This window comes from Capra hircus, chromosome 19 (genome assembly GCF_001704415.2).
Source record: "Capra hircus breed San Clemente chromosome 19, ASM170441v1, whole genome shotgun sequence".
In the NCBI taxonomy this organism is placed as follows: domain Eukaryota; kingdom Metazoa; phylum Chordata; class Mammalia; order Artiodactyla; family Bovidae; genus Capra; species Capra hircus.
Window position 1 is genome coordinate 47,949,782 of NC_030826.1, and position 26,244 is coordinate 47,976,025.

Genomic DNA, 26,244 nt, shown 5'->3' on the forward strand with positions numbered 1-26,244 from the left:
ACTCCAAGCTTCCACGGCAGGGGACATGGGTTTGATCCCTGGGCAGGGAAGTAAGAACCCACAAGCCTCACGATGTGGCAAAAAAAAAAAAAAAACAAAACAGGCTGAGTGTGTACTTGTACGGAGTGGGTCACAAAATCCACGTTTTCTTGGTTTCCTGCGTAGCTCACAGAATAAGCAGGAGGGCATGCTGTTCCTACGGATGCAAAGCAGACCTGGGGGAGAAAAACACTCCTTAAAGGGGAAGCGTTAGATTCGGCTAACAGTCTGTTCACAGCCCAGGTGAGGCTTCCTGGTGTTGTCATTTAGACTAACGTCGGACTGGTGTTGCTTAGTTGGTTTATAGCTGAATAGGAGCGTCACACACCAAAACCTTATGGGAGAGTTTCATAAATGAGACAGTTTTTGTGGTGAAATATGGCCCACAGAGCAACCTCACGGCAAGTTCTCCTGCTTTTGAGACCCGTCATCTGAGGCACTTCTCCAGCCAGACCCCAGGCACTGGATCACAAGGCTCCCCTTAGGAGGCCAAGGAGTGACAGGCACCCTCTCCGGTGGGGGGTGGGGAGGGGCTCCCTCTGCAATAACTGCAGTCACTTCCAGGGCTATTTTCTCTGCAAGAGGCAGAAATCCAGGGCAGGGAGGTGGGGGAGTTGGGGGCACTAACCTTCCAGGTCGTGGCTGAGTCCTGGATCACAGGCTCACGTTACTCAGGAGGGTTGGCAAGGACAGGCAGTATTTATCAATCTCTTCCAGGCACTCCCTGGTTTATGCTTCTTCCTGTTGGCTGACTCCTTTATGTCCAACTTTCTTACTGGTTCGCTTATTTCAACCCCCACCCCCACGCTGGACTCCTCTCTCCTACAGGTAACACAGAAAGAAGGGTCCTGTTTTCCATGAGGCGCTGGAGCCTCGAGGTCTGTAGGACTCCTGCCTTCAAGGGTTTTACCATCTTGCAGAGAAACAGTGCCGTACAGGGGAAAAGATGGCAGGTCCCACGACTGTGCCCCCTGGAAGCTGAGCTGGCAGCATGCCTGGGCCCTGCCCAGGGCAGCTCCCTAAGATTCTGAGCCCACATGTCCCTGCTCAGGCCTGCTGCTCACTCTTTGGCCCATCCTGGGTTCGTGCAACTCCAAAGCCAGTTAATCCTTAAAACTCCAAGTGAAGGGACTTCCCTGGAGGTCTGGTGGTTAGGACTCTGTGCTTACACTGCAGGGGGAATGGGTTTGATTCCTGGTTAGGGAACTAAGATCCCACATGTCATGCAGTGCAGTCAAAAATAAAAAATACACGGAACTCTAAGTTAAAAACCCCCAAGGTGTCTCCATGAGCCTGTCACACGCTCAACAGATGTTATTTGGAGAAGGGAAGCTGAAAGATGAGCCGGGGCACAGGGATGTATGTCCTGGTTCGTGCTCTGAACAAATCATTCAGTTTCTCTGTGTGTCAGCTTCCGATTCTCTAAAGAAGACTGGGTTGGGTGTGCCCTTTAGCTCAGAAGTAGGACAATCCAGGGTTTAGTAGGCTCTCGCCTCTCCTCATGGTTTACTGTGGATCCTTTTGGTCTCCAATCAATCAAAACATGACCCAAACCCAAGTAAGAAGGAGAGTGTTCAGAAGTCTTGATGCCTTTGAACACAGTCCTGGTCTTTCAACACCCCAGTCTCTCCACTTATCTTGAACTATTGCAACATTGAAAATTATAATAGTAATAATCTGATTCACTTTAAGGTTCAGGGTGGGGAAAAGAAACATCACATAAATGGACTCATATTATGTGGGAGGAGATAGGTGACTCTCAAGTACACGTCCTTGCCATAGACTCTTGAACCAACCATCTCCTAATCTGAAAGGGCGATCTCTATTCTTCTCCAAACCACAAATCTGATAAGTGACTGAACTTCACCCCAGTGCCAAAAGCCCCAGAGACTTCCAAGTACTGAACCGTCAGATAAAGATGATGCAGGATTGGTGTCAGAAGCAACTGTGGTTTGGTTTCCCAGTTCCAGTACCCAAACTACAGATAAGCATGTTCTTAATCTCTCTGTGTAAAGAAAACCATTTTCTTCTTTGCAAAACCAGACCCTGGCAAGTGGAAAATGAACCCGAACCGAAGGACTGGGTGAGGTCACTGGATTGTTTAGAGGAGGTGGTGACTTTGACGTCAGATTCCCTAAACTTGGCTTTATACTGTTCTTGTGGTATTTGAGTTTATCTGGAGATTTTATAAATACATCCACAACAGGTAAAAACTATTTAATTCTGTTTGTAAATACACACACACTCACACATACATATATACACACCACATGTGTATTTGAGAACAGAAACATCATAAAAATCAAAGAACCACTGCCTCTGTCCCCTGAGTCACAGAGGCGTCTGAGGTTTCCTTGACAGATTTTTAAACCTCTTATGTTACTGTTAAAAATTGACAACAGTTATACTCAATACCTCATTTTTTCTCAGGATTTGCAAACATACGTGAGTGGTCAATACCAGTCCTCCTGGGGACTTCCCTGGTGGTCTAGTGGTTAAGAATCCGTGCTGCCAAAGGAGGCCATATGCCAAGGGGCATGGCCAAAAGCTACACAGAACAAGACAAGACAATGGGAAACACACCAGCACTCCTGAAGATGAGACGAGAAATCAACTGGAAGATGAGCTGGCGTAGGGGCTCCAACCCTAAGAGATGTGATGCTACGTAGAATGCGGGGAGGGCACAGCGGTCAGGAAGGCGCCAGGCTTCCGCGGGACCCTACAGGACCACCGAGCCATGGCTGGCAAAAGCACAGCCCCGTGGCGACTCCAGGCCCCGTCTCCCTTGCTCTGCTCTTTCTTTCCTTTCTTTCCACAGGATTCCATCACCTCCACACAGCCTGGGTATCTTGTATTGATCGTCACAGGATTCCATCACCTCCGCACAGCCTGGGTATCTTGTATTGACCGTCACAGGATCCCATCACCTCCGCACGGCCTGTGTACTCTGTATTGACCGTCACAGGATCCCATCACCTCCGCACGGCCTGTGTACTCTGTATTGACCGTCACAGGATCCCATCACCTCCGCACAGCCTGGGTATCTTGTATTGACCGTCACAGGATCCCATCACCTCCACACGGCCTGTGTACTCTGTATTGACCGTCACAGGATTCCATCACCTCCACACAGCCTGTGTACTCTGTATTGACCGTGCTGCTTGCTGTGTCTTGTCTGTCTTCACCAAGTAGGTGGAAGCTTCTCGAGGGCAGGAGACTTTCTATTGTTCATTAACGTGTCCCAAGCCCCTCAGACAGTGCTGGCATATACAATAAAGCTGGCAGATGAACCGGTGGGATCCACTATGTTCAGGAGCTGGGGGGCTTGGAGGCTCGAGGCAGAGGAGCCCCCACCTTCCCCCAGCCAGCTAAGAGCGGAGGTGGAACAGCAGGGCTGGGGGACTTGTCCCTTTAACCTCAACAGTGCCTAATCGGAAGACGTTTAGAAAGAGGCCCACGAAGAGGTTTCTAGTTCCATGGCCCTGTTTTACAGATAAGGAAATACAGGGGAAATGACTCATTTGCCGGAGTCTCCCAGCACCAGCCCCTCACCTCCCAGGTCCCTCTCATAGAAAGAAGCCATTTTTATCACGTAGGTCAAAGGTGTGTGCAAAGGAATTTTCCCGGCAGCTCCAGGTGAGTTAGGACTCGGCACTTCCACCACAGGAACTAGGATCCCACGGCCAAAAACAAACCAAAAAATCCCGATGCATGAAAACAGAAGACTGTGCCTGTAAACGACATTTCAAAACAGCTAAAACGACCGACTACACTAGTCCACCTGCTTAATGAACACAGACTCACTTGGGACTTCCCTAGGATTAAGTTCAGTCGGGAAACCCAGCTCTGAGCCTGGAGCTCACCCAGGTGCTAGGTTAGATGCTGAGCCCCGTTCAGAGGCCGTCTTCAGGGACTTCCCTGGTGGTCCAGTGGTTAGGACTCTGTGCTTCCACTGAAGGGGACCCAGGTTCAAACCCTGGTCAGGGAACTAAGATCCCTCAAGCCACACAGGGCAGCCAAAAAAGAGAGGCCGACTTTACAGAGTGACCTCCCACTTCTACTGACTTCTGTCAGCATGGTTCCGGCAGAGTTTAGATGTGGTCTGGACCAGTCCATGTGCGTTTCAGAAGTGAGTTTCCTCTTGTTTCTAAATCAGCTCTTAGGATTCTCTGGGTAACAGCTGAGGGGCAGTGGCTAAGACAGGGACTGGCCATCTCCTGCGGGGCCTTCTGCGGTGTGGCCTTTCAAAGGTGCACCTGCTGCAGAAAAAAACCTTCAGGCTATGATAATCACCCAGATGCTCACAACACTCCAGATCACAGAAAGGGAAGGAGAACATCACCAACTGGGCCCTCTGGCAACTCATTTCCAACGTGCACATTCTCACCCTGCTAAGAAAGTCCCTTTTGGCTTTGTATGCTTCATTCTTATACTTTAACAGTTCAACTCACTCCTTCCACAAATTTCTCCCATACCCGCTTGCCTTGGCTACTTCACTCTGGCTACAAACTTGAAGAAAGATTTTATTACCCACCAGGGGATGTGAAGGAACCTGGAAAACGGTGTTGTTTGGATTCCTTCAGGCCTCTTAATGTATGAAGAAGGCAAAAATAATACATCAGCTTAAGTGGAACTGCAATTCTAAACATCTTATAATTCAATAATGAGGTATATTTGAATGTAAGGCCAGTTATCGGTTAAAGCTGATTTTTTAAAAAGCAAATTCAGTAGTTAGTACTCAAATAACAACAACAACAAATATCCATCTGTCTGGAATTACTTGTGCTTTAAAAGGTGGATAGTTTCACTTTCATGCATTGGAGAAGGAAATGGCAACCCACTCCAGTATTCTTGCCTGGAGAATCCCAGGGACGGGGGAGCCTGGTGGGCTGCCGTCTATGGGGTCGCACAGAGTTGGACACGACTGAAGCGACTTAGCAGCAGCAAAAGGTGGATACAGTGTACTAGAAAACCCATAATATGTTTCCCAGGTGGCTTAGTGGTAAAGAATTCGCCTGCCAGTGCAGGAGACAAGGGTTCAATCCCTGGTTCAGGAAGATTCCACATGTCAAGGAGCAACTAAACCTGTGTGTCACAGCTACTGAGCCTGTGCCCTAGAGCCTGCACTCTGCAACAAGAGAAAGCATCACAGTGAAAAGCCCACGCACCGCGATGAGAGAGCAGACACACCAGCCACGAGCAGAGAAACGCCTGCACAGCAGCCCCACCAGCCACGAGCAGAGAAACGCCTGCACAGCAACAGGAGCCAGCATGGCCAAAAACAAATAAGTACATAGATTTTATTTATATATATATAAAGAAAACAGATAATGCTAGGTTCTGTTCTTTTTTTTTTTTTTTTTGGCCGCACTGCACGTGGGATCTTAAGTCACGAAACCAGGGGTCGAACCCGCATTCCCTGAATTGGAAGTGCAGAGTCTTAACCACTGGATGGCCAGGTAAGTCCATCTATTTCTAGTTCTGCCACTAACTAGCAGGACGTATCAATCCTAACCTCCATATAACACACGCTGAAAGCCAGTGGCTCTGGCCTGGTCCAGGGTTCTGTGACATCACAGGGCACAGATGGACACTCTGGCTGAGTCCAGGATTAAGGAGCAGGGCTTCCCTGATGGCCTCAACCTGGCTGCACATTACAGTCACCTGGAGTTTATTAAAAAAAAAAAAATTTTTTTTTTTAAAGAAAGCATGCCAACCTCCTCTCTCAGAAATTCCGATTTCATTCATCTGAAGTGGGGCCTTGGCATAAGGTTATTTTAAAAGGTCCCAGGTGACTCAGTCAGCAGGGTGGGGAAGCACTGACTCAAGTTAACACCTTCCCATTGCAGCTGAAACAGGTGTTTCTCTCACTCCTAGAGGCTCCTCAGGAATCACGGGTCATTTGCTTCAAGAGGAGGGAGATCCGAGTTAGTTTTGGTCAACAAACTCCCCTGACCCAACTGGAGATCGACGACAATGTCAGGGTCAAGGTTTCTGATGGCACTGTTTGTTCAGAAAATGTATGAAAAAAGAAAAAAAATCCGGTTTCCATGACAAACTCTCCTGTAGCCAGGACAATGATTCCCCCCACTCTGAAATACAGAGGGGAAGATAATCTCTTCAAGGAAGGGGTGGTTTTGAATTATAATTATAAATTAGTCTATTAACTAGGGAAATCATGTTTCATACATAAGAGGACTACTCTGAATCAAGGTTCATTTTTTTAATAGTGAAACATCATGCTGAGTGAAAAATGAAACTGACTTGGAATAATCACAAGCCATTTATCTCCTGGGGTTTGGCAGTGGGAAAATTAATCTCATGACTGATATGAGGGGCCGATCAAGAGAGCACTACACACTGGGGGTCATGTCCACCCAAGCAAGTATCTTGGAACCCCTCTCATTGTGTGGAAGGAAACACAGTTGATAAGATCCCATTAAAGAATGCAAATTACAGCTAGAGCAACATTTTCCTTATTCCCTGCCCCAAATCCACAGCCCATTTACCCAATGATAAAAGAGCTCCTTGTCTTATTGGTCTTCAAGAGCCTCCAAGAGAAATCTAATCAATATTCGCTGAGTGCCTGCTACAGAGGGTATGGCTGACTCACCATGCTAAACACCATAGAGGGTGCAAAGATGGGCAAGACAGCTCCTGGCCTCAAGGACAAACCAGCAGGAGAAGTGGGCCACCCCACACAGGGGGACCTTCCTGCCCCCTCCTCTCTCTGTCACCACCCTCTCCTGAGACCCATCCTCCACGGTGGCCCAAGGGCCAAGCCTACTCCCTCTCATGTCATCAAACACCCACATCCTGGTGCCAGAATCTGGTGGGAGGTGCGGCGCTCTGCAAAGTCAACCTGCACCCCAGACCCAGCCTGACCATTAGAGAGTTCTGTCTTTTCGGGACCCCTTGCCCAAAGCTCTGACTACAATAGGGAGGAGCAACTCTGGTTAAAGGCTTCTAAGACGTGAACTTTCGGTTTTGCTATTTCAGAAACATTTTGGGGCAAGACCTTACAGAAAAACATGCACCTGCTTGGATATTATTAGACCTCAAGCAAAGAATCGAGCTTAAATGGCAGGTTTGGTGTAAGAGCCTCTTCACCTGCACTGTCCCCATGATCGATGGATGCAGTCAATGTTCCTGATGGAGGTGCTTAGAAGGCAGCGTTTCCACCCCAAAGCTGCATCTTTCTCAGGTTGAAACGAAGGGTGAGAGGCTGCGACTGTCCTGGGAGGATGGAGACCATTGGAGCATCTCCCCAAGCCTAGAGCAAAGCCTCTTTCCGCTCCTTCTCTGGATCCCATCTCTCACTGCAACACGGCTTGGTCGGTCCTCAGGTTTGTTCTAACAAACGCACCAGAACGTAAGCACTGCAGGGGCTGCTCTTCAAAGGGAAGCAGGAGGATCAGATTCAAGGTTCGGTTCCCTCCCTGGCCCATGACCACAGACAGGTCACCGGCTCTGTCTGGCCTCAGCTTCCTCGTCTATCTGCCATGGGAACACAGCAAAGCAGTGACTGTTCACCTGGAGAGGGCAGTGGTGATGCCTGGGTGAGGGTAGTACCTGCCCCAAAATACCACCCTCGAAGGTTCTAACCTGCTCCCACCACTGTCACTGATGGCCATGCATCTCACTCCTCAGGTGGGGGCAGGGTGGGGAAAATATTAAGACTTGGTGGGACTTCCCTGGTGGTCCACACTCCCAGTGTAGGGAGCCCAGGTTCAATCCCTGGTCAGGGAACTAGATCCCACATGCTGCAACTAAGACATGGCATAGCCAAATAACTAACTAAATAAACAAATAATTTTTAAAAAGATTTACTGGTCTAAACCAGCAAGATCTTTTCTAGGAATCTCACATACTCTTTTTGTTGTTGCTGTTTAGTGACTAAGTGGTGTCTAACTTTTTGGGAACCCATGGACTGTAGCCCACCAGGTTCCTCTGTCCATGGGATTCTCCAGGCAAGAATACTGGAGCGGCTTGCCAGTTCCTTCTCCAGGAACCTTCCCAACCCAGGGATCGAACCCACGTCTTCTGCATTGCAGGTGGATTATTTCACCACTGAGCCACTTGGGAAGCCAAACGTACTCTGATGGGAAGTTATGCCTTTATCCATACATGCTCTCACTGCTCACAATACATCTGGAACTTTCTGGAAATTTTCTTCAAAGAATATACTTTTGAATTCTCTAAGAGGTAGAAAGTCTCTCATTAGTTTTTAGAAACAACCAAAAATCCAAGTGCCCTTTATAAATCATGCAATCAAGCTAAGTAATAACAGTTTTGATCAAAACTTCAGCATGGGCCATGTCAAAGCTATATTCAAGCAGAGACTGGAAAAAATTGGGAAATGTTTTAAGTTGTGTAAGAATAAACAGCTTAAGAATTAAAAAAATAAATACTTGCTTTTTCAGGGCTCCTTTTTTCATTTTAAAGTTGAATTATTAAATGACACTAAAAAAAAAAAGTTTAAAAAAAGACTGATTTGACATGAACATTGACCCTGAAGGGGTGATGATTTTGAAAGACACAACATTCTCTTGGATGAAAAAGTTCAGGTACGTTTGTGGAAAAAACAAAACAAATGTTTCACTCTATTGTCAAGCGGTACATTAATTTTCCTAGGAAAAACAGCTGTATGGACAAGCTAATGTTTTAAGAACTGTGACCTCCAAAAGAGACAAACAATGCATCAATTTTTGATTTATAAGCTGTTTTGAGTCGAAATTTTAAAGGGCCTCATAATCAACTATCAAAAGAATTGTGGGAATTCCCTGGCAGTCTAGTGAAGGACTCCGTGCCTCCACTGCCGTGGCCAGGGTTTAATCCCTGGTCAGGGAACTAAGATCCTCAAGCCTTGTGGCACAGCCAAGGAAAAAACAAACAAACAAACAAACAATCTTTTCTCTAGAGAGTGGGCTACCCATAAAATTAAACTCAAAGAATAATGCCGAGGTATTTCTGAAGCCACATCTGCTAGAAAGCTGATCTGAAACCACGGCAGACCAAAGGACCTATATTAATTAACATTTTTCGATAGGTTTGTAGGTACACAGGGCATCATGAAGGAACTGCTGTGATTATTCAGGTCTTCGAAATATAAGCAAAATAAAACCTACACATTCCGTTTTCAGACTTTAAATCCACCCTGCTAAAAGGAAACACTTTAAAGCTTACTCTAAAATGGCTATCATGAAACCAATTTAAGGTTGGTTTGTGCTTTTTAAAACATCTACTATTGCTTGAGGGCTGGAGGAGGGAGCTCTTAAAGAATACATATGACCAGCAAATTCCAGCCCTAGGAATTTATCCCAAGGTAATAATTAAGCAGTTACGATGGGCTCTGGTGTTTAGCAGTAAGGTTCATCACAACTGTTCATAGTAATGAAAATTAAAAGCAGCCTGAATATCTAAAATGGTTGAGTGGTCAAATTACGGTATACCCATTCAGAGAAGTATTACAGTGAGCTGTATACAGGGAAGCAGCCAGTGAGAATAATGTTGTAGAATTAAATTTACTGACCCAGTAAGATCTATGATATATTTCAGTTTGGGGAAGAAAAGCATAACTTATGCAAAGTGAGCACATAAAAATGTCCAGAAGGACATATATCAAGATATTAATAGACTAGTCATCAGAGAAATGCAAACCAAAACCATAAGGAGTTATGACTTCACACCCACTAGAACAACTATAATTTAAAAAAAAAAAAAGACAGATATTAAGTGTTGGTGAGAAACTGAAGCCCTCCTAAACTGCAGGTGGCAATGTAAACTAGTGCAGTTGCTTTGGCAAATGGTTTGCCAGTTCCTCAAAAGGTTAGACAGAAAGTTACAACATGATCTAGAAATCCCACTCTTTAGTATATACCCAAGAAAAATAAAAAATACACAGCCATTCAAAAATTTGTACCTAAACACTCACGGCAGCATTATTCATAATAGCCAAAAAGGGGAAACAACCCATGTCCATCAAATGAAGAATGGATGTACAAAATGGGGGATATCCACATAATGAAATATTGTTGTTTAGTCACCAAGTCCTGTCTGACTCTTTTCCACCCCGTGGACTGTAGCCCGGCTGGAGTGAGCTGCCATTTCCTTCTCCAGGGGATCTTCCCCACCAAGGGATCAAACACATCTGGGCATTGCAGGTGGATTCCTTACCACTGAGCCACTAGGCAAGTCCTCACGGAATATCATTCATCAATAAAATGGGGAAAAGCACTGATACAGGCCAGAAGACGGATGAACCCTGAAAATGTTACGCAAAGTGAAAGAAGCCAGACATGAAAGACCACATGTGGAATGATTCTATTAATACGGAATGTCCAGAATAGGCAAATCTATAGAGACAAATGGAGATCAGTGGTTACTGGGGGCTGGGAGGCTTGGGGGATATGGGGTTAACAGGTACGGAGTTCCTTTCAGGAATGACGAAAATAACATAAAACTGTGGTGATGGCTGCACATTTCTGTGAATACACTAAAAATATGAACTGTATATTTTAAACGAGTGAATTTTATGACATGTGAATTACAGCTCAAAGGAATGACAGAGATGGCTGGATGGCATCACTGACTCGATGGACCTGAGTTTGAGCAAGCTCCAGGAGTTGGTGATGGATAGGGAAGCCTGGAGTGCTGCAGTCCATGGGGTCACAAAGAGTCAGACACTGCTGAGCTGAACTGAAAGCTGTTAAAATGTTAACAGAAATAATGTTTGCGTAATATAATTATAGGTTTATTGTGTTTATTTTTTAAATTTAGACTATCTACATTTCTAACTCTTCTTTTTACCATAAATATGATTACTTGAGAGGTTTTCCCAAATCTTCCCATGTTATTATACAGAAAGCACCAAACACAAAAGATTGGAAGAAAAGGAAATATACCTTTCTTACAATAGTGGAATAACTGGAAAGCAACCCATATGACCCCAGTAGGGTGATCACTAGGCAAAGCATGGCTTGTTACCACATTAGCCCTGGTCAGTTTTGACCCCCGTCCCTATCCTGAGGCTGACACAGATGGCTCAAATGCTTTTTGCGTGGATGATAGTTTACTAAGGTGCTACTGAAAGTCACAGACACAGTGGTGCACTCAGAATACTTCCTAACAGGTCACAGGAGACGTCTGGTGGGAAAAAAAAAAACTGAACAAAAATACCAAACCCTCTTATACTGTTCGATTTGCTGTGTGTTTGTACGTGAACAGAGATCATAAGATAATCAGAAGTGATGCAGAGCCTGTGTAAAAGTGAAAAATTGTTAAAGTCATGTATGCAAGGACCTTGGGACTTTGGTGTTTGAGGGGAGGGCGGGTCTCAAGCTCTACTTTTCCCAGTCCACGTGTGTTCTGGTGCACTCACTCACTTAAATATCTCTAAGCACTTGTTGCTCTGAGGCAGCAAACTCTGAAACCAAACATGGAATATAGGTAAAGATAAAATAAGGGGGGGAAAAAAATCCCCAGCCCCTGAGAAATACAGCCAACCAGCATGTTTATTATTCACAGACTATGATTCACTGTCCCTGTTTTTTAAGCCAGCATCACATTCTAATCATATTGCTAGGTTACGGGCCCTGAGTTATGCGTGCATAATAAAAACGGAATCCATCAAAATGATACATTAGGCTTTTCTCCCCATATCATCTCTTTCGGGAAAACATTTGATCATGATAAAACACACACAGTATTAAACCTAAATATTACTGTGGATTCCCCAAAACAAAGAGGTTTCCAATGAAAATGAAATAGTTATCCTGAGTATTCAACCTGGAAAACAGAGTTGCCATCAAAGGTAGGCAAAAAACTATATTCCCAAGAGGCCCATGCAGGTGCTACTATTCGGCTCAGACAGGAGGAAACCTTTATGTGGCTCACTGGTTTTTATATTCAGGAATATGGTTTACCATCAAACTTTCTCAAGGATCACTCTCATACACATTTTCTCCTGTGATTTTAGAAGTTGTATCACTGTGGAGAGCCACGTGGGCATGCAAGTTACAGAAACAAAACAGACAAATGCACATTACAGTCTAATTTCACGATCAGCAGTCTTGAACGTGAGCTTCAGGAAACACTCTCCTCCACCGTATAAATACTTGAGACCTCCTATGAGGATAATTCATGCAGGTAATAAGTATCAGAATAAAGAAGCAAGGCCATTTCTAGTAAGACTTAACGTCTCAGTGTGTTTTTGTGGACACTTCTCCGGGACCTTGTTTAGTCCCCTCTAAAACCCAAACATCAGCTCAATAAAAGAGATCGCATATCCTAAAGTACCCTGAAGAAGGTGCCCTGCCTCGCATTCCACAGATCTCTTTGGTACTGAGAGAAGTGACACCCAGACGTGGCACAATGAGGACCACAGGGCAGCAGTGATGTGATAGCAACGATGCACCACAAACCAACATTAGGCACAAGATCCAGGTCCAGGAAGGAGGAGGAAACTCACTGAATAAAGCACCTTCTGGATTAACAAGACAGGCTTGGGTGCTTAGAAACACCGACGTAGCTGCATTTTAGGTCCAGTAGCCTAGAGTCTCGGCTTGTCGACGTCTGGCTAAGACACACACTGAAGGGGAACCACAATATTGCCTCCACTGCACTAGTTACTTCATCAGTCAAAAAGAAACAGCATCAAAAAAATATCCCCTGCCCAGGCACTGTATAATATTTTAAAATGATGACTTACGAGTAAAAAACACCTTCTGGGGGATGGGATGGCAAGGAGAATTTACATTATTATCTAATGTGATCTGCCAGGTCTCATCACACATGTGAGTGTGTCAGCTGTCCCCATTTCACAGGTCAGGAAACAGAGTCTCAAAGACTCTGAGGACACAGCTACCAAGGGACGGGAAAGCACTCAGGTTTGTCTGATTTTACAGCTCTACATTCTGCACGGAACATCACTGCAGCCTAGTTTAACTGTAAACTCTGCATTTAGAACTTCAAAATAATAATTCCTGGATTCTCTGCTGGTGCAGTGGATAAGAGTCCACCTGCCGATGCAGGGAACACGGGTTCAATCCTGGTCTGAGAAGATCCCACGTGCCACAGAGCAGCTAAGCCCGTGTACCACCACTACTGAGCCAGTGCTCCGCAACAAGAGAAGCCACTGCAACGAGACGCTCGAGCACAGCAACGAAGACCCAGCACAGCCAAAAGTTAACTAAAGGAAAAAAAAGATTAAAAAAAAATAACAATTCCCACTATGTTTGGGGATCGAAATTTTTACGGGTAGGTGATTCTGGGAGTGAAATTCTGACCTTTTCCCTAAAGAGCTGTTACACTCAAGCATAACTTTTTGATAAAGGGTCTGAACTCTTTTACCAAGAACTCTGGGAATTTTGGATTCTCAATACAAGTTGGAAATATTTACATGAACTGAAACTATAGTCCCAGTTAAAGGCTACAGTTATTTTTGGTTCTTTAGCCAAAGTTTTTCAATAACTGAAACACTAGAATCCAGTGACAGAACAGTAAATGAAAAGAGGTGGCAGAGAAAACCAGATACACAGTGATGATATGGAATGATTGGTTTCCATGTCATACACTTTGGTCATTCTCTTTACCCTCTTTTTTGTGAACGGATGCCAGGCACCAATTATCCAATCCAAGATGAAATGTTCAAGTTCAAAACCTGACTCCTGTTGAGAAAGTGGATTTTTTTCCTCAACCAGAAGGAAAACTTAACTTCCATGACTTTTGCCGAGTGTGTACAAAAACAAAAAAAAGAACTTTAATTTGAAAAAAAATGGCCTCCTACTTCTTCAGCTATTTCCAAATTCTTGTTACCTACCCCAAGAGCACAGACTAGTATTTACCTAAAATACATAACCTCCAAAGAGTTCACGCTATGGCACTCAGGGACACACACGTCCATTCTTCACCTGAACACCTAGTACCTGATACACCATATTAAAGAGTACAAAGTAGAGGTCATTAAATAGAACCTGCTCCAGTGTGCCATGCCCACATCCTGAACAATACATTAAAAAAAAAAAAAAACACCTAAATTAGGTTCTTCTAACCAGAAGGGGGAAAAAAAAAGCCGAGTTTGTCCACAAAATGTCCTCCCAGCCAAGGTGTCCGAGTCCACAGCCTGACAGAAGGCCTGAAATCGTTAAATAAATGTAAACCAGGCTCTTCTCTACAGAGAAAAAAGAAAAAAAAAAAAAAAGATGAAAAGACGTTTCGGACAGCCCCGCGGTGTTCTCCCACGAGGAGACAGTCTGTCGTTTAAAGTTTAGGAGCAGCCTCACCGCTGTCCCATATGGGGTTTTTAAAAACGAGTCCCATTCCCACCGCTTAACCTGCTTTAAGGAAGTCTTGCTGCCCCCAAAGGAAGCCCGCTGCCTCCAATACCAAGAAACCTGCAAGGCAGGTAAGCAGAATCAAACTCTTGGGGAAAGAATGCTTAGCCACTTTCAGTGGCATTTGTTTTCCAAAGTTTTCGCATTTTGGAAAGTTCAAGTGAGGATTATAAACGCAAGACATTCCCTTCCCCTTGGCCACAGGGCCCTTCCTGCCCTCCCTCCGCGGCCACCGCCAGGCCAAGCCGGCTCCCACCTGTGGAAAGGGTCCGACAGGTGGGACGGCCTCCCAAGGGCCCCGGGCCTTCTGGACACCCTGAGGTGCCGCCAGGGCGACACAAAGTTGCGTCGGAGAGCACGCGGCCCGGGAGGCGCTGCTCGTGACAGCCGCGCCGGCCAGCGAGGCCCATGGGTGGCGGACGCCTTGGCGGGGCCGGCCGTGGCCGCCACTCGAGCCGGTCAGGAGGCCGCCTCTCCACGCCCAGCGTCGCCTCCGCCCCGGCGGGCGCACGGAGCCTGGGGCCGCCGCCGCCGCAAGCCGCCGCGTTCCCGGCTCGGACCCCAGCCCGTGCCGCGCTGTCCCCCACCCCAAGCTTCCCGGTCACTCACCCCGGGGCCGGGTAACAGCAATGCCAGCAGCAGCAATCGAACAAGCATGGCGAGGACTCGGCCTGGCTCCTGGCCGGCCGGCCGGCTCCAGGGGGGCGGTGCGGGCAGGCGGGCAGAGGACGGGGCGGGGGCGTCGCGACGACAGAGCGGCGGCGGCCGGGACTCAGGGGACGCAGCGCTGACTAGGCGGTGGCAGCACCCCCATTCCCGGCCCTATAAGTGCCGGGCGCCGGCGCTTCTTCCGGTCGGGGCGGGGCCGGAGGCGGGGCCGACCTAGAGGCGGGCCTGGGATTGGGCGGGGCCCTGGTTCGGGGCGGGGATTGGGCTGGTCTGGGCGGGGTTGTCGCGGGGGGCGGGGTTATAGGCGGTGCCAAAGGCCTCCAGCTGGCCCTGGGTCCCTTGGCCGCGGCGGCGGGAGAAGAGGAGCAGGCCTCTGTGTTGGGCATCTAGGGGAGCTGAGTGAACGAGGCAAAGAACTTGTCTGAGGCAAGTGGAGGCCGGTAACCCGGCCAAGTGGGCCCATTCCCTGCCCCAGGCGGTCCCACTGACCTCCGTCTAGGGACCCTCTGCGTCAGGCTGGATCAGGAAAGGCCAGGAGACAGGCGGTGCCTTGAGTCTAGAGCCCCGCCGTAGTGGGATCGTCGGTGGTCTCCTGAGCGAAGGCAGGCAGCTGGCAGGGGATTCCTGCAAACCCGACGTTTCTGCTCTGCGCGTGGCTATTGCTGAGTTCGCATCCCTGGTGCCCTCCACTTGCGCCTCAGTTAACCCAAAGGTCCTTTTCTTCCCTTTCTTTGCCCTCAGGAATTCCCCTTCAAATCATATCCAACAGCCACCAATTCCCTTTGGTATAACCATGGCCAAGTCATTGGCCAAAAATTACAAACAAAGAAACCATTTTTGGCTGCTGGTGTCATGTGTGTTTATGTGGCATTTGTAGATGTGACCTTGTGAAGCTTGACATGTGTCAAGCTTGGAGAAAGTGGGTTTGTTGAGGACTAGTACAAGGTCCATTTGAAGGCTATGGGCTCTTAGCCTCATTTAAAGAGCCTGGAAGCTGTTTGGTCACTGGGTCCCATGCTGCCCTCCACTTATATAGGTGAAAACTGGGAGAGAGGACATTGTAACAAGAGAGAGGTTGGAAACATATTTCTATATTCTAGGAGAAGAAGAAAACAAGGATAGTGACTTCTCTAATTTTTCTTGACTTGTTCATATGACAGTCCAAGATTTTTCAGGGTTTAGGGGAAACAAGTAAGCAATGCTAGGGAAAATAAAGAAGTAGTTGGGATTGTGTTCAATATCTTGTAATAACCTATAATGGAAAAGAATCTGAAGTACACACACACACATATGAATCACTTTGCTGTATACCTAAAACTAACACAACACTGTAAATCAACTGTACTTAAATTATTGTTGTTTAGTCACCCAGTCATGTCCAGCTCTTTGTGACCCATGGACTGCAGCACACCAGGCTTCCCTGGCCTTCACTATCTCCCAGAGTGTACTTCAGTTTAAAAAAAAAAAAAGTAGTGGAGGACTGACCAGATGTCTGGTCTGGATATATATGAGCCAATCGTATCTCATTTCAGCAAACAGAAATGCTCATAGCGGGACTTCCTTGGTGGTCCAGGGGCTAAGACCCTATGCTCCCGATGCATGGGGCTTGGGTTCGATCCTTGGTCAGGGAACCAGATCCCACGTTCTGCAACTAAGAATTTGCATGTAGCAACTAAAGATCCCGCATGCTACAACAAAGATCGAAGATCAAAGATCTGCAACCAAGACCTGGCGCAGCCAAATAAATAAATATTGGGGGGGAAAAAAAAAGGAAATGCTCTCAGTAAACTAAAATCCCATCAACAAAATTCCCCAACAATATTCCCCATTCCTCTTCACTTTCTGCCATAAGGGCGTGCTGTGATTCATGGGGTCACAAAGAGTCAGAAACGACTGAGCTGCTGAACTGAACTGATTCCCCATCCCCAACCTGATATGCCTGTCACAGTCGAGGGACTAAACGCTACTCATGTGGGAGAATCCAACACATCAGTTTAACGGAGGACCAATCTTGGTAACTAGACACATTTTAGTGTGTCTGTTACTAGACACACTAGAACACAGAGTAGACACATTTTTGAAAAGTGTTATCTGCATGTCAAAATGCAGATGGGGAGGTTTGGGATTGGGAAGAGATGTGCAGTAACAGAAGCTCCATCATTCCTGGAGACAGGGTGTCCAAGTGGCCAGGGAGGAGCCCACAGGAAGTGGGAGGAGCCCATGGAAAGTGGGAGGAGCTCTAATGATTATCTGTCCAGCTTGCAAGAGGACCACAGGATGTGTAAGACCACACCTGGCTTACCACCCTGGGCTTCCGATGTAAGACCACAGGGTTGAGTTAAAAGAGAAGCTTGACTGGATAATGCTGCTTTCACATCCCTTCTCTGGTGCTTTTTTCCTCTAATAGAGTAAATCCAGGAGGGGAACTTTCTGTGCTGGAACTCTGGAAGCCCTTTGACAATTGAAAATGTCACTGTGACCCTGTAAGCACAGTAGATAAAACACAAAGGGGAATGCTTACCTCAATCTGACTCATAAATCAATTTTAAAGATTTAATAAAGAAAAAAATCCATTCCAAGGAGACGGGTCCAGGTAGGTATATTTATCTTGTACTTGTTTGAACCAAATCTCCAGGCCATAATTGCACTGTTTTAGGTAATCCGAATTTCTTATGCACCAGTTTGATTTTTCGTATGCTTAATCAGTCCATCTGTCTTGTGCATGTCTCCACTTGATTGGCAACTCATACTGATAAGTTCTGGTTTTATTTATGGCAGCATTGCCCACAGTCTTGTTCAACAGTCAAGTATTGTTTCAGAGAGTTTTTTGCTTGTGATAAAGCAAAAGCTGGCATCGCTGATAAATAGACAGAGATGGAAATACTTCTATAGGGTGCCTTTGAAGTGGACCTGACCATAGAAAAGACCAGAAAATGGTCAGTAAATGACCTTTCTGGAAGTTGTATTAAATAGCATCCTCTACCCAAAGCAAAGGTCATGTTTTCAGGGTAAAAATAAGCCCTCTTTTTCCACCAAGGTTAAAATGTATGTTCAACATGTGACTTCCCTGGTGGTCCAGTGGTTAAAGAAGCCGCCTTGCAGTACAGGGAACATGGGTTCAATCCCTGATCTGGGAACTAAGATCCCACATGTTGCAGAGCAACTAAGCCGGTGTGCTACAACTAGTCAGTCCACATGCTGCAAGGCTCATGATGCACTGAAGATCCTACATGCCACAGTGAAGGCCTTTTTCAGCCAAATAAGTTAATAAATATATTTTCAACAAAAATTGGAGCAAGCAGGACCTGAATTTATCAGCAGGGGAGAGCTAGTGGTGGGAGAAACTGAGTTAAAATCTTCACTTCTCTCTAAATCAGCGGTTCCCAAACTTGGAGAGGTTTTCAAAAATAGATTTCCAACACCTTTTTATGCCTTCTTCCCCGCACTGATTCAGAATCTTCTGGGGTGGAGCCCTATGGGGTGGAGAGTGTGTGTTTTCCAGTTTCTACAGTTGAGAAGGGCAGCCAAGATCCTGGAATCCAGCTCACTCCTAATGTCCGGTGTTAATCCCTCTGGCCAGTAATTCCTTTTATTTATTTTAGCAAATTTCGCCCTCTAGTGGAAGAAATTACCACCCAGCCTGCAAAAGTTTGTGCTGAAACAAAGTTTCCATTCTATTTGAAACCCTCCAAAATTTCATTTAAACATGATTGTGAGGTTAGTTTGCAGACAGCTCTTTAGTGAGAGATTAGTTCCTTTTGAAGAAGACTTGAAAGGAAAATCTGGTAAAACCAGAAATGGAGGTCATGGTTGAAAGCTCCAGTACCATATCAAAGGAACAATGTCTTTATCAGAATAGACTCACTTTTCTTTTTTTCTTAATGATTTTCATGCTGCTACTGCTCCCAAACATACTTGCACTTACAGCAGACGTTGGTAGGGGGGTAGTTAAGAGATAAATAAAATGATGAAGCAAGACTCTCTGGTAGCAAGCTAAATGGGAAACTTTTTCAAAGCTGCTGTCACTGAGCAGTTTGGCAGTAAGGTAAATAGAAGTTTGGTTCTTCCTGTTCTGGGATTTGAAATGACTGTGACGCTCACTCTAAAAGAACCTCTTTTTACCACAGAGTCCAATCTACTGTGCACTTTTCTTGTATCACAAAAATAATTCTTTCTTATCCACAGTCAATATTTGCTGGCTGTTGGCTATTATTTTAAAATGTGCAAAAAACGCATGCATTATAGGACCAGCTCATGTTATCGGCAGTTCTACGAGGTAGCGTTTTTGGCCCCATTTTACAGATGATGCATTGGAATTTTAAAAGATTAACAGCCAGGTGGGTAACACACAGCTAGTAAGAGGCACAACTCAGATTTTTTTTTTTTTTCTTGGCTGCACTGTAAAGCATGTGAGATCTTAGTTTCAAACCAAGGATCAAACCCAAGTTCCCTATATTGGAAGACGGATTCTTAGCCACTGGACCCCCAGGTAAGTCCCAGCACAACAACAACAAAAAAGCATATTTTTAAAAAAGGAAGAAAGAAAAGAACTCAGCTATCAACATAACTTCGAAGAAGCCATAGCTGCTGCAGTGTTCCCCCTTCACCGGCGTTATTCTTGCCCGTCCCCCAGTGTTGTGACAAAGTCCCCATTGTGTGGCCCGTAAAGGTGGTTAAGCAGCAGCCCAGACTGCCACATCCCTGGAATACTATTAACAACCAGAAGTTTGTACAAATATGTGATGATAAAGGGCATTGCCTCCAATAACATGTGAGTCTCTCAACTGGGGGTTGGTTGTGCAAAAGCACGACCCACAAAAGTCACCGAGCAGCCACATGGGAGAGAAGAGTGGACTTTCCCGTGGGGTTTCTGCCCCGGGAGGGAGCTCAGCCCAGTCCTGTCTGATTATTCGTTCACTTGCCTCTGAGAGGTTGCATTATATGAACCACCCATTTGTGCTGAGTCTATATGCCACGATGGTGAAGCATCCATAGCGGTACCAGTGTGGGAGTTCAGTCGCTCAGCCGTCTCCCACTCTTTGAGAGCACACTTGCTGCAGCACGCCAGGCCTCCCTGTCCTTCACCATCTGGAGCTTGCTCAAACTCATGTCCACTGAGTCGCAGATGCCATCCAACCGTCTCATCCTATGTCGTCCCCTTCTCCTCCTGCCTTTAATCTTTCCCAGCATCAGGGTCTTTCCCAGTGAGTTGGCTTTTCGCATCAGATGGTCAAAGAGTATATTAATATTCTCAAAGGGCTGCTTCAGTGCCAACATGGAAACGGCCATCCTCTCATAGTGCCTCCAATACCTCCTAATCCCCTGGAGTCTGGCTGATTTTCACAGAACTCTCTGGAAAGTACTCTCAGGCAGCTCATAAACATTCTTCCTCTGGTATAATCCTAGCAGGCTTGCTTCATCTTTTTCACTCTGGCCCTCTCTTGTTTTTTGTTTGTTTTTGGCCGGGCCATGAGGCTTGTAGGATCTTAGTTCCCCGACCAGGGATTGAACCAGGGGCCCTCAGCAGTAAGACTAACCACTAGGCTGCTACGGAATTTGCCCAGGTATGTTAACAGTCCTTTTTTCTTGAGCTTTTCCTCCTTGGAGAGTACTATTTTCTAGTTTTCCTGTTGTCTATCTACTCTTTTTCCTCCTTCCAGACTGTGTTTCTTAAGGCTCAAGATATAAACCTTACCTATTCTCTCTCTCTCTCCTTTCTTTGTAAGAGAGCTCACTCACAGATAGAACCAAATTTTAGAGCAGAAAAACTTCAGCTATAATTTCATCCTCTTCATTTTGCAGGTGACGTCATCTCTGACCTTGCCTGGTTACCACTCATTATTTGTGCATTCTTTTAACAAATATCATCGAGGGCATCCCCTGGTGCCTCAGATAGTAAAGAATCTGCCTGCTATGCAGGAGACCACGGTTCAATCTCTGGATTGGAAAGATCCCCTGGGGAGGGAAATGGCAACTCACTCCATTATTCTTGCCTGGGAAATTCCATGGACAGAGGAGCTTGGTGGGCTACAGTCCATGGTGTCGCAAAAGAGTCGGGCACAACTTACTGACTATACAGCACCAAAGGTGATGGGATGTGCACAGAGAACATCAAAGTATAAGGGCAACTGTGAAAACCGCAAGAAGGCAGGAATAAACTTTAAAAGAGAACTATGGTGCTCATGGGAAATAGATGGGGAAACAGTGGAAACAGTGTCAGACTTTATTTTGGGGGGCTCCAAAATCACTGCAGACGGTGACTGCAGCCATGAAATTAAAAGACGCTTACTCCTTAGAAGGAAAGTTATGACCAACCTAGATAGCATATTGAAAAGCAGAGATGTTACTTTGCCAACAAAGGTCTGTCTAGTCAAGGCTATGGTTTTTCCAGTGGTCATGTATGGATGTGAGAGTTGGACTGTGAAGAAAGCTGAGCGTCAAAGAATTGATGCTTTTGAACTGCGGTGTTAGAGAAGACTCTTGGGAGTCACTTGGACAGCAAGGAGATCCAACTAGTTCATTGTGAAGGAGATCAGTCCTGGGTGTTCTTTGGAAGGAGTGATGCTAAAGCTGAAACTCCAGTACTTTGGCCGCCTCATGCGGTTGACTCATTGGAAAAGACTCTGATGCTGGGAGGGACTGGGGGCAGGAGGAGAAGAGGACGACAGAGGATGAGATGGCTGGATGGCATCACCGACTCGATGGACATGAGTCTGAGTGAACTCCGGGAGTTGGTGATGGACAGGGAGGCCTGGCGTGCTGCAATTCATAGGGTCACAAACAGTCGGACACGACTGAGTGACTGAACTGAACTGAACTGATGGTGTTCATGAGAAAGATGGGTCTGGTGGAAGGAAAGGAATGGGATAGATAGAACAAAGAGGGTTTCGTGGAAGAAGGGGTATCTGGGCTGGACCATTTGTCAGATTTGACAAGGGGAAGGATAGTCTGGGGGGAAAGAAGGATCTGAACAAAAGCCTGGAGAAAGGAAAAGCATGTGCGGCTTCCTGGAAGCCCTAGCTGACTTATCAGTGAGCTCGTGCTGACCTCTACCTGGAGGAACTGTGGGAGGTAAGCAGGGCAGGCAGGATGGGCATTAGAGTCAGGCTGGGCTTTCTTACCAGGCGGCAGAGTGAGATGCTTCAGGAAGAGAGTTAAAGCAAAAGACAGGCATTTGAGAGACATTAGAAGACAGTGAACAAGGGTTGTGTGTGTGTATGTTAATCGCTCAGTTGTGTCCGACTTTGCAACCCCATGGACTGTAGCCCACCAGGCTTCTCTGTCCCTGGAATTCTCCAGGCAAGAAAACTGGAGCGGGTTGCTATTCCCTTCTCCCGGGGATCCTCCCAAACCAGGGATCGAACCCGAGTCTCCTGCATTGCAGGCAGATTCTTCACCATCTGACCCATAGCAAGTCCATAGCAAGGGTTATTTGGGTCTTTACTAGAACAAGAAAAGGGGAGACCAGGGCTCCCACAAGAGACCTCGCCAAAGCAGGATGGAAAGCGTCTTGCTGATGCAGTTACACAAACAAGAAGATTCAGAACAAGGAATTCAATAGCAATTATCAAACGTTTACCACGTTCAAGGGACTGTATTATCGAACTGAACTCAGGTCCGCTCGCCCACCTCGAAGCAGAGCCAATTTACTGACACTAGGTTGTGAGGCAGGCAAAGTACAACACTTATTTACAGCATGTCAAATAAGGCACTTCCCTGGTGACTCAGATGGTAAAGCGTCTGCCTGCACTGCAAGAGGCCTGGGTTCGATCCTTGGGTTGGAAAGATCCCCTGGAGGAGGAAATGGCAACTCACTCCAGTATTCTTGCCTGGAGAATCCCATGGACCCTGGTGGGCTACAGTCCATAGGGTTGTGAAGACTTGGGCACGACTGAGCAGCTAAGCACACACACAAGGAAAGTGAGGGAACGCAGGAACAAAGGACAACATCAAGAAAAAACAGTTCAGTGAGTAAAAGCCTAAAATGGAAAATAATTTCAAAAATAATATATATGTGTTTCCACAACTGAATCATCTTGCTCTGCACCTGAAATATTGTAAGTCAACTATACTTATATATATATATATATCCAGGAGCCAGCACAGGATATATATATATATATATATATATATTTAATAGTTCGGCAGTAACAGAGTCCAAGTTCCTCCTTAAGGGATATACATAATAAACTGGTATGGTCTTAGAGTTGTTCTACAGGAACTAAGCCCCCTCCTAGGTGGAGGATGGCTAAGACCCCAGACTTGTCTGAACCTAAAGAATGATGTTGATATTTTTCTGACCTCTGTGACTTCAAGCAACTAAAGTTTGGACCCTGTCAAACACTGCCCCAATTCTCTGCTGAATTCTCCTTTACTCAGACCCCTTCATGAATACACACAGCCCCAGCCCATTCGTGAACATGAATATTCCCTTAGCTTAAAACTTCCCTAATTTTGCTGTTTGGGGAGACACTGCTTTGTGAAATATCCCTGGCATTCTCCTTCAGTTCAGATCAGTTCAGTTGCTCACTTGTGTCTGACTCTTTGAGACCCCATGGACTGCAGCATGCCAGGTTTTCCCGTCCGTCACCAATTCCCAGAGCTTGCTCAAACTCATGTCCATCAGAGTCAGTGATGTCATACAACCATCTCATCCTCTGTCATCCCCTTCTCCTGCCTTCAATCTTTCCCAGCATGAGGGTCTTTTCCAATGAGTCAGTTCTTCGAATCAGGTGGCCAAAGTATCGGAATATCAGCTTCAGCATCAGTCCTTCCAATGAATATTCTGGACTGATTTCCTTTAGGATTGACTGCTTTGATCTCCTTGCAGTCCAAGGGACTCTCAAGAGTCTTCTCCAACACCACAGTTCAAAAGCATCAATTCTTCGGTGCTCAGCTTTCTTTATAGTCCAACTCTCACATCTCACTGGAGAAGGGAATGGCAAACCACTTCAGTATTCTTGCCTTGAGAACCCCATGAACAGTATGAAAAGGCATTCTCCTTACTTCCTGCAAGTAATAAATTCTTCCTTCTCCCAATCTTTGGCTTGGCTATGTCTTTGGGCTTGAGGCAAAAGATAAAAGAGGCAAACTGTTTTCAGTTAACAAGGCTAGTTAACCCACAGAATTGCAAGAGATAATAAAAGGACTGTTGTGTAATACCACTAAATTTTGGAGTTGTTGTTATGCAGTAATAGTTGACCAAAACAGCTACCCATCTGACACCTTTATTTGACCCATGGGTATGCTTGTATCCTATCTGGCCCCAACTAGAGCCACAAAAAGGACTCATTTCCTTTCTACTGGCAAAGCCAGGAGTGTGAGGCCCAGGAGCTGCCTCCCTCTGTAATGAAAGCCATTTCAAAAGAAAAAAAAAAATACCTGACAAAGAGAAGCACAGATGTGGTAAAGGAGTCCAGGACAAACTTAAGTTCTGCCTCTAGTTGCCTTGAGATCAGCCTGCACAGCTTGTCTTCCCCTGTTTAACTAAACTTTCCCCTATTTAGGGGCTTTCCCAGGTGGCACCAGTGGTAAAGAATCCATCTGCCAATGCAGGAGATGCGAGATGCAGTTTCAATCCCTCGGCTGGGGAGATCCCTTGGAGTAGGAAATGGCAACCCACTCCAGTATTCTTGCCTAGGAAGCCTCATGGATAGAGGAGCCTGGTAGGCTACAGTCCATGGGCTTACAAAGAGTCAGACATGCTACCCTATTTAGACCAGCTAGTTTGAGTTGGGTTGCCATCACTTACAACCACTAAACCCTGATTTAAATGCTAGCTCAGCATTTCTAAGAGGACTAAATCAACAATATACATGACACCATACCTGGCCCATCAGTTCAGTTCAGTCACTCAGTTGTGGTCAACCCTTTGTGACCCCATGGAAAGCAGCATGCCAGGCTTCCCTGTCCATCATCAATTCCCAGAGCTTACTCAAGCTCAATTCCATCAAGTTGGTGATGCCATCCAACCATCTCATCTTCTGTCATCCCTTTCTCCTTTCATCGACTAGACAGACCTTTGTTGGCAAAGTAACATCTCTGCTTTTTAGTATGCTGTCTAGGTTGGTCATAACTTTTCTTCCAAGAAGTAAGCATCTTTTAATTTCATGGCTGCAGTCACTATGTGCAGTGATTTTGGAGCCCAAAAATATAAAGTCTGCCACTGTTTCCACTCTTTCTCCATCTATTTGCCATGAAGTGATGGGACTGGATCTTAGTTTTCTGCATGTTGAGTTGTAAGCCAACTTTTTCACTCTCGTCTTTCACTTTCATCAAGAGGCTCTTTAGTTCTTTGCTTTCTGCCATAAGGGTGGTGTCATCTGCATATCTGAGGTTATTGATATTTCTCTCAGCAATCTTGATTCCAGCTTGTGCTTCATCCAGCCCAGCATTTCTCATGATGTATTCTGCATATAAGTTAAACAAGCAGGGTGACAATATACAGCCTTGACGTACTCCTTTTCCGATTTGGAACCAGTCTGTTGTTCCATGTCCAGTTCTAACTGTTGCTTCCTGACCTGCATACAGATTTCTCAGGAGGCAGGTCAGGTGATCTGGTATTCCCATCTCTTGAAAAATATTCCAGAGTTTATTGTGATCCACACGGTCAAAGGCTTTAGCATAGTCAATAAAGCAGATGTTTTTCTGGAACTCTCTTGCTTTTTCGATGATCCAGCAAATGTTGGCAATTTGATCTCTGATTCCTCTGCCTTTTCTAAATCCAGCTTGAACATCTGATGTTCACTGTTAACTTACTGTTGAAGCCTGACTTGGAGAATTTTGCGCATTACTTTGCCAGCGTGTGAGATAAGTGCAATTGTGCAGTAGTTTGAGCATTGTTTGGCATTGCCTTTCTTTGGGATTGGAATGAAAACTGACCTTTTCCAGTCCTGTGGCCACTGTTGAGTTTTCCAAATTTGCCAGCATATTGAGTGTAGCACTTTAAAGCATCATCTTTTAGGATTTGAAATAGCTCCACTGGAATTCCATCACCTCTACTAACTTTGTTTGTAGTGATGCTTCCTAAGGCCCACTTGACTTCGCATTCCAGGATGTCTGGCTCTAGGTGAGTGATCACACCATCGTAGTTATCTGGGTCATGAAGATCTTTTCTGTATAGTTCTTCTGTGTATTCTTGCCACCTCTTCTTAATATCTTCTGCTTCTGTTAGGTCCATACCATCTCTGTCCTTTATTGAGCC

General features: G+C 45.8%; 1 protein-coding gene and 1 non-coding gene across 2 annotated transcripts in view; one reads left to right on the top strand and one right to left on the bottom strand.

Moving 5' to 3' along the window:
* ERN1 (endoplasmic reticulum to nucleus signaling 1) overlaps positions 1 to 15,202 on the bottom strand; it is an 83,190-nt gene extending 67,988 nt beyond the window's left edge. Inside the window, exon 1 of the mRNA XM_018065355.1 lies at positions 14,982 to 15,202. Within this exon, the coding sequence (XP_017920844.1) occupies positions 14,982 to 15,029 (48 nt within the window). The 5' untranslated portion in view covers positions 15,030 to 15,202. The remainder of the gene's footprint in view (positions 1 to 14,981) is intronic.
* On the top strand, positions 3,955 to 4,027 carry TRNAG-UCC. The gene has a single exon. It is a non-coding gene; the product is annotated as a tRNA-Gly (tRNA).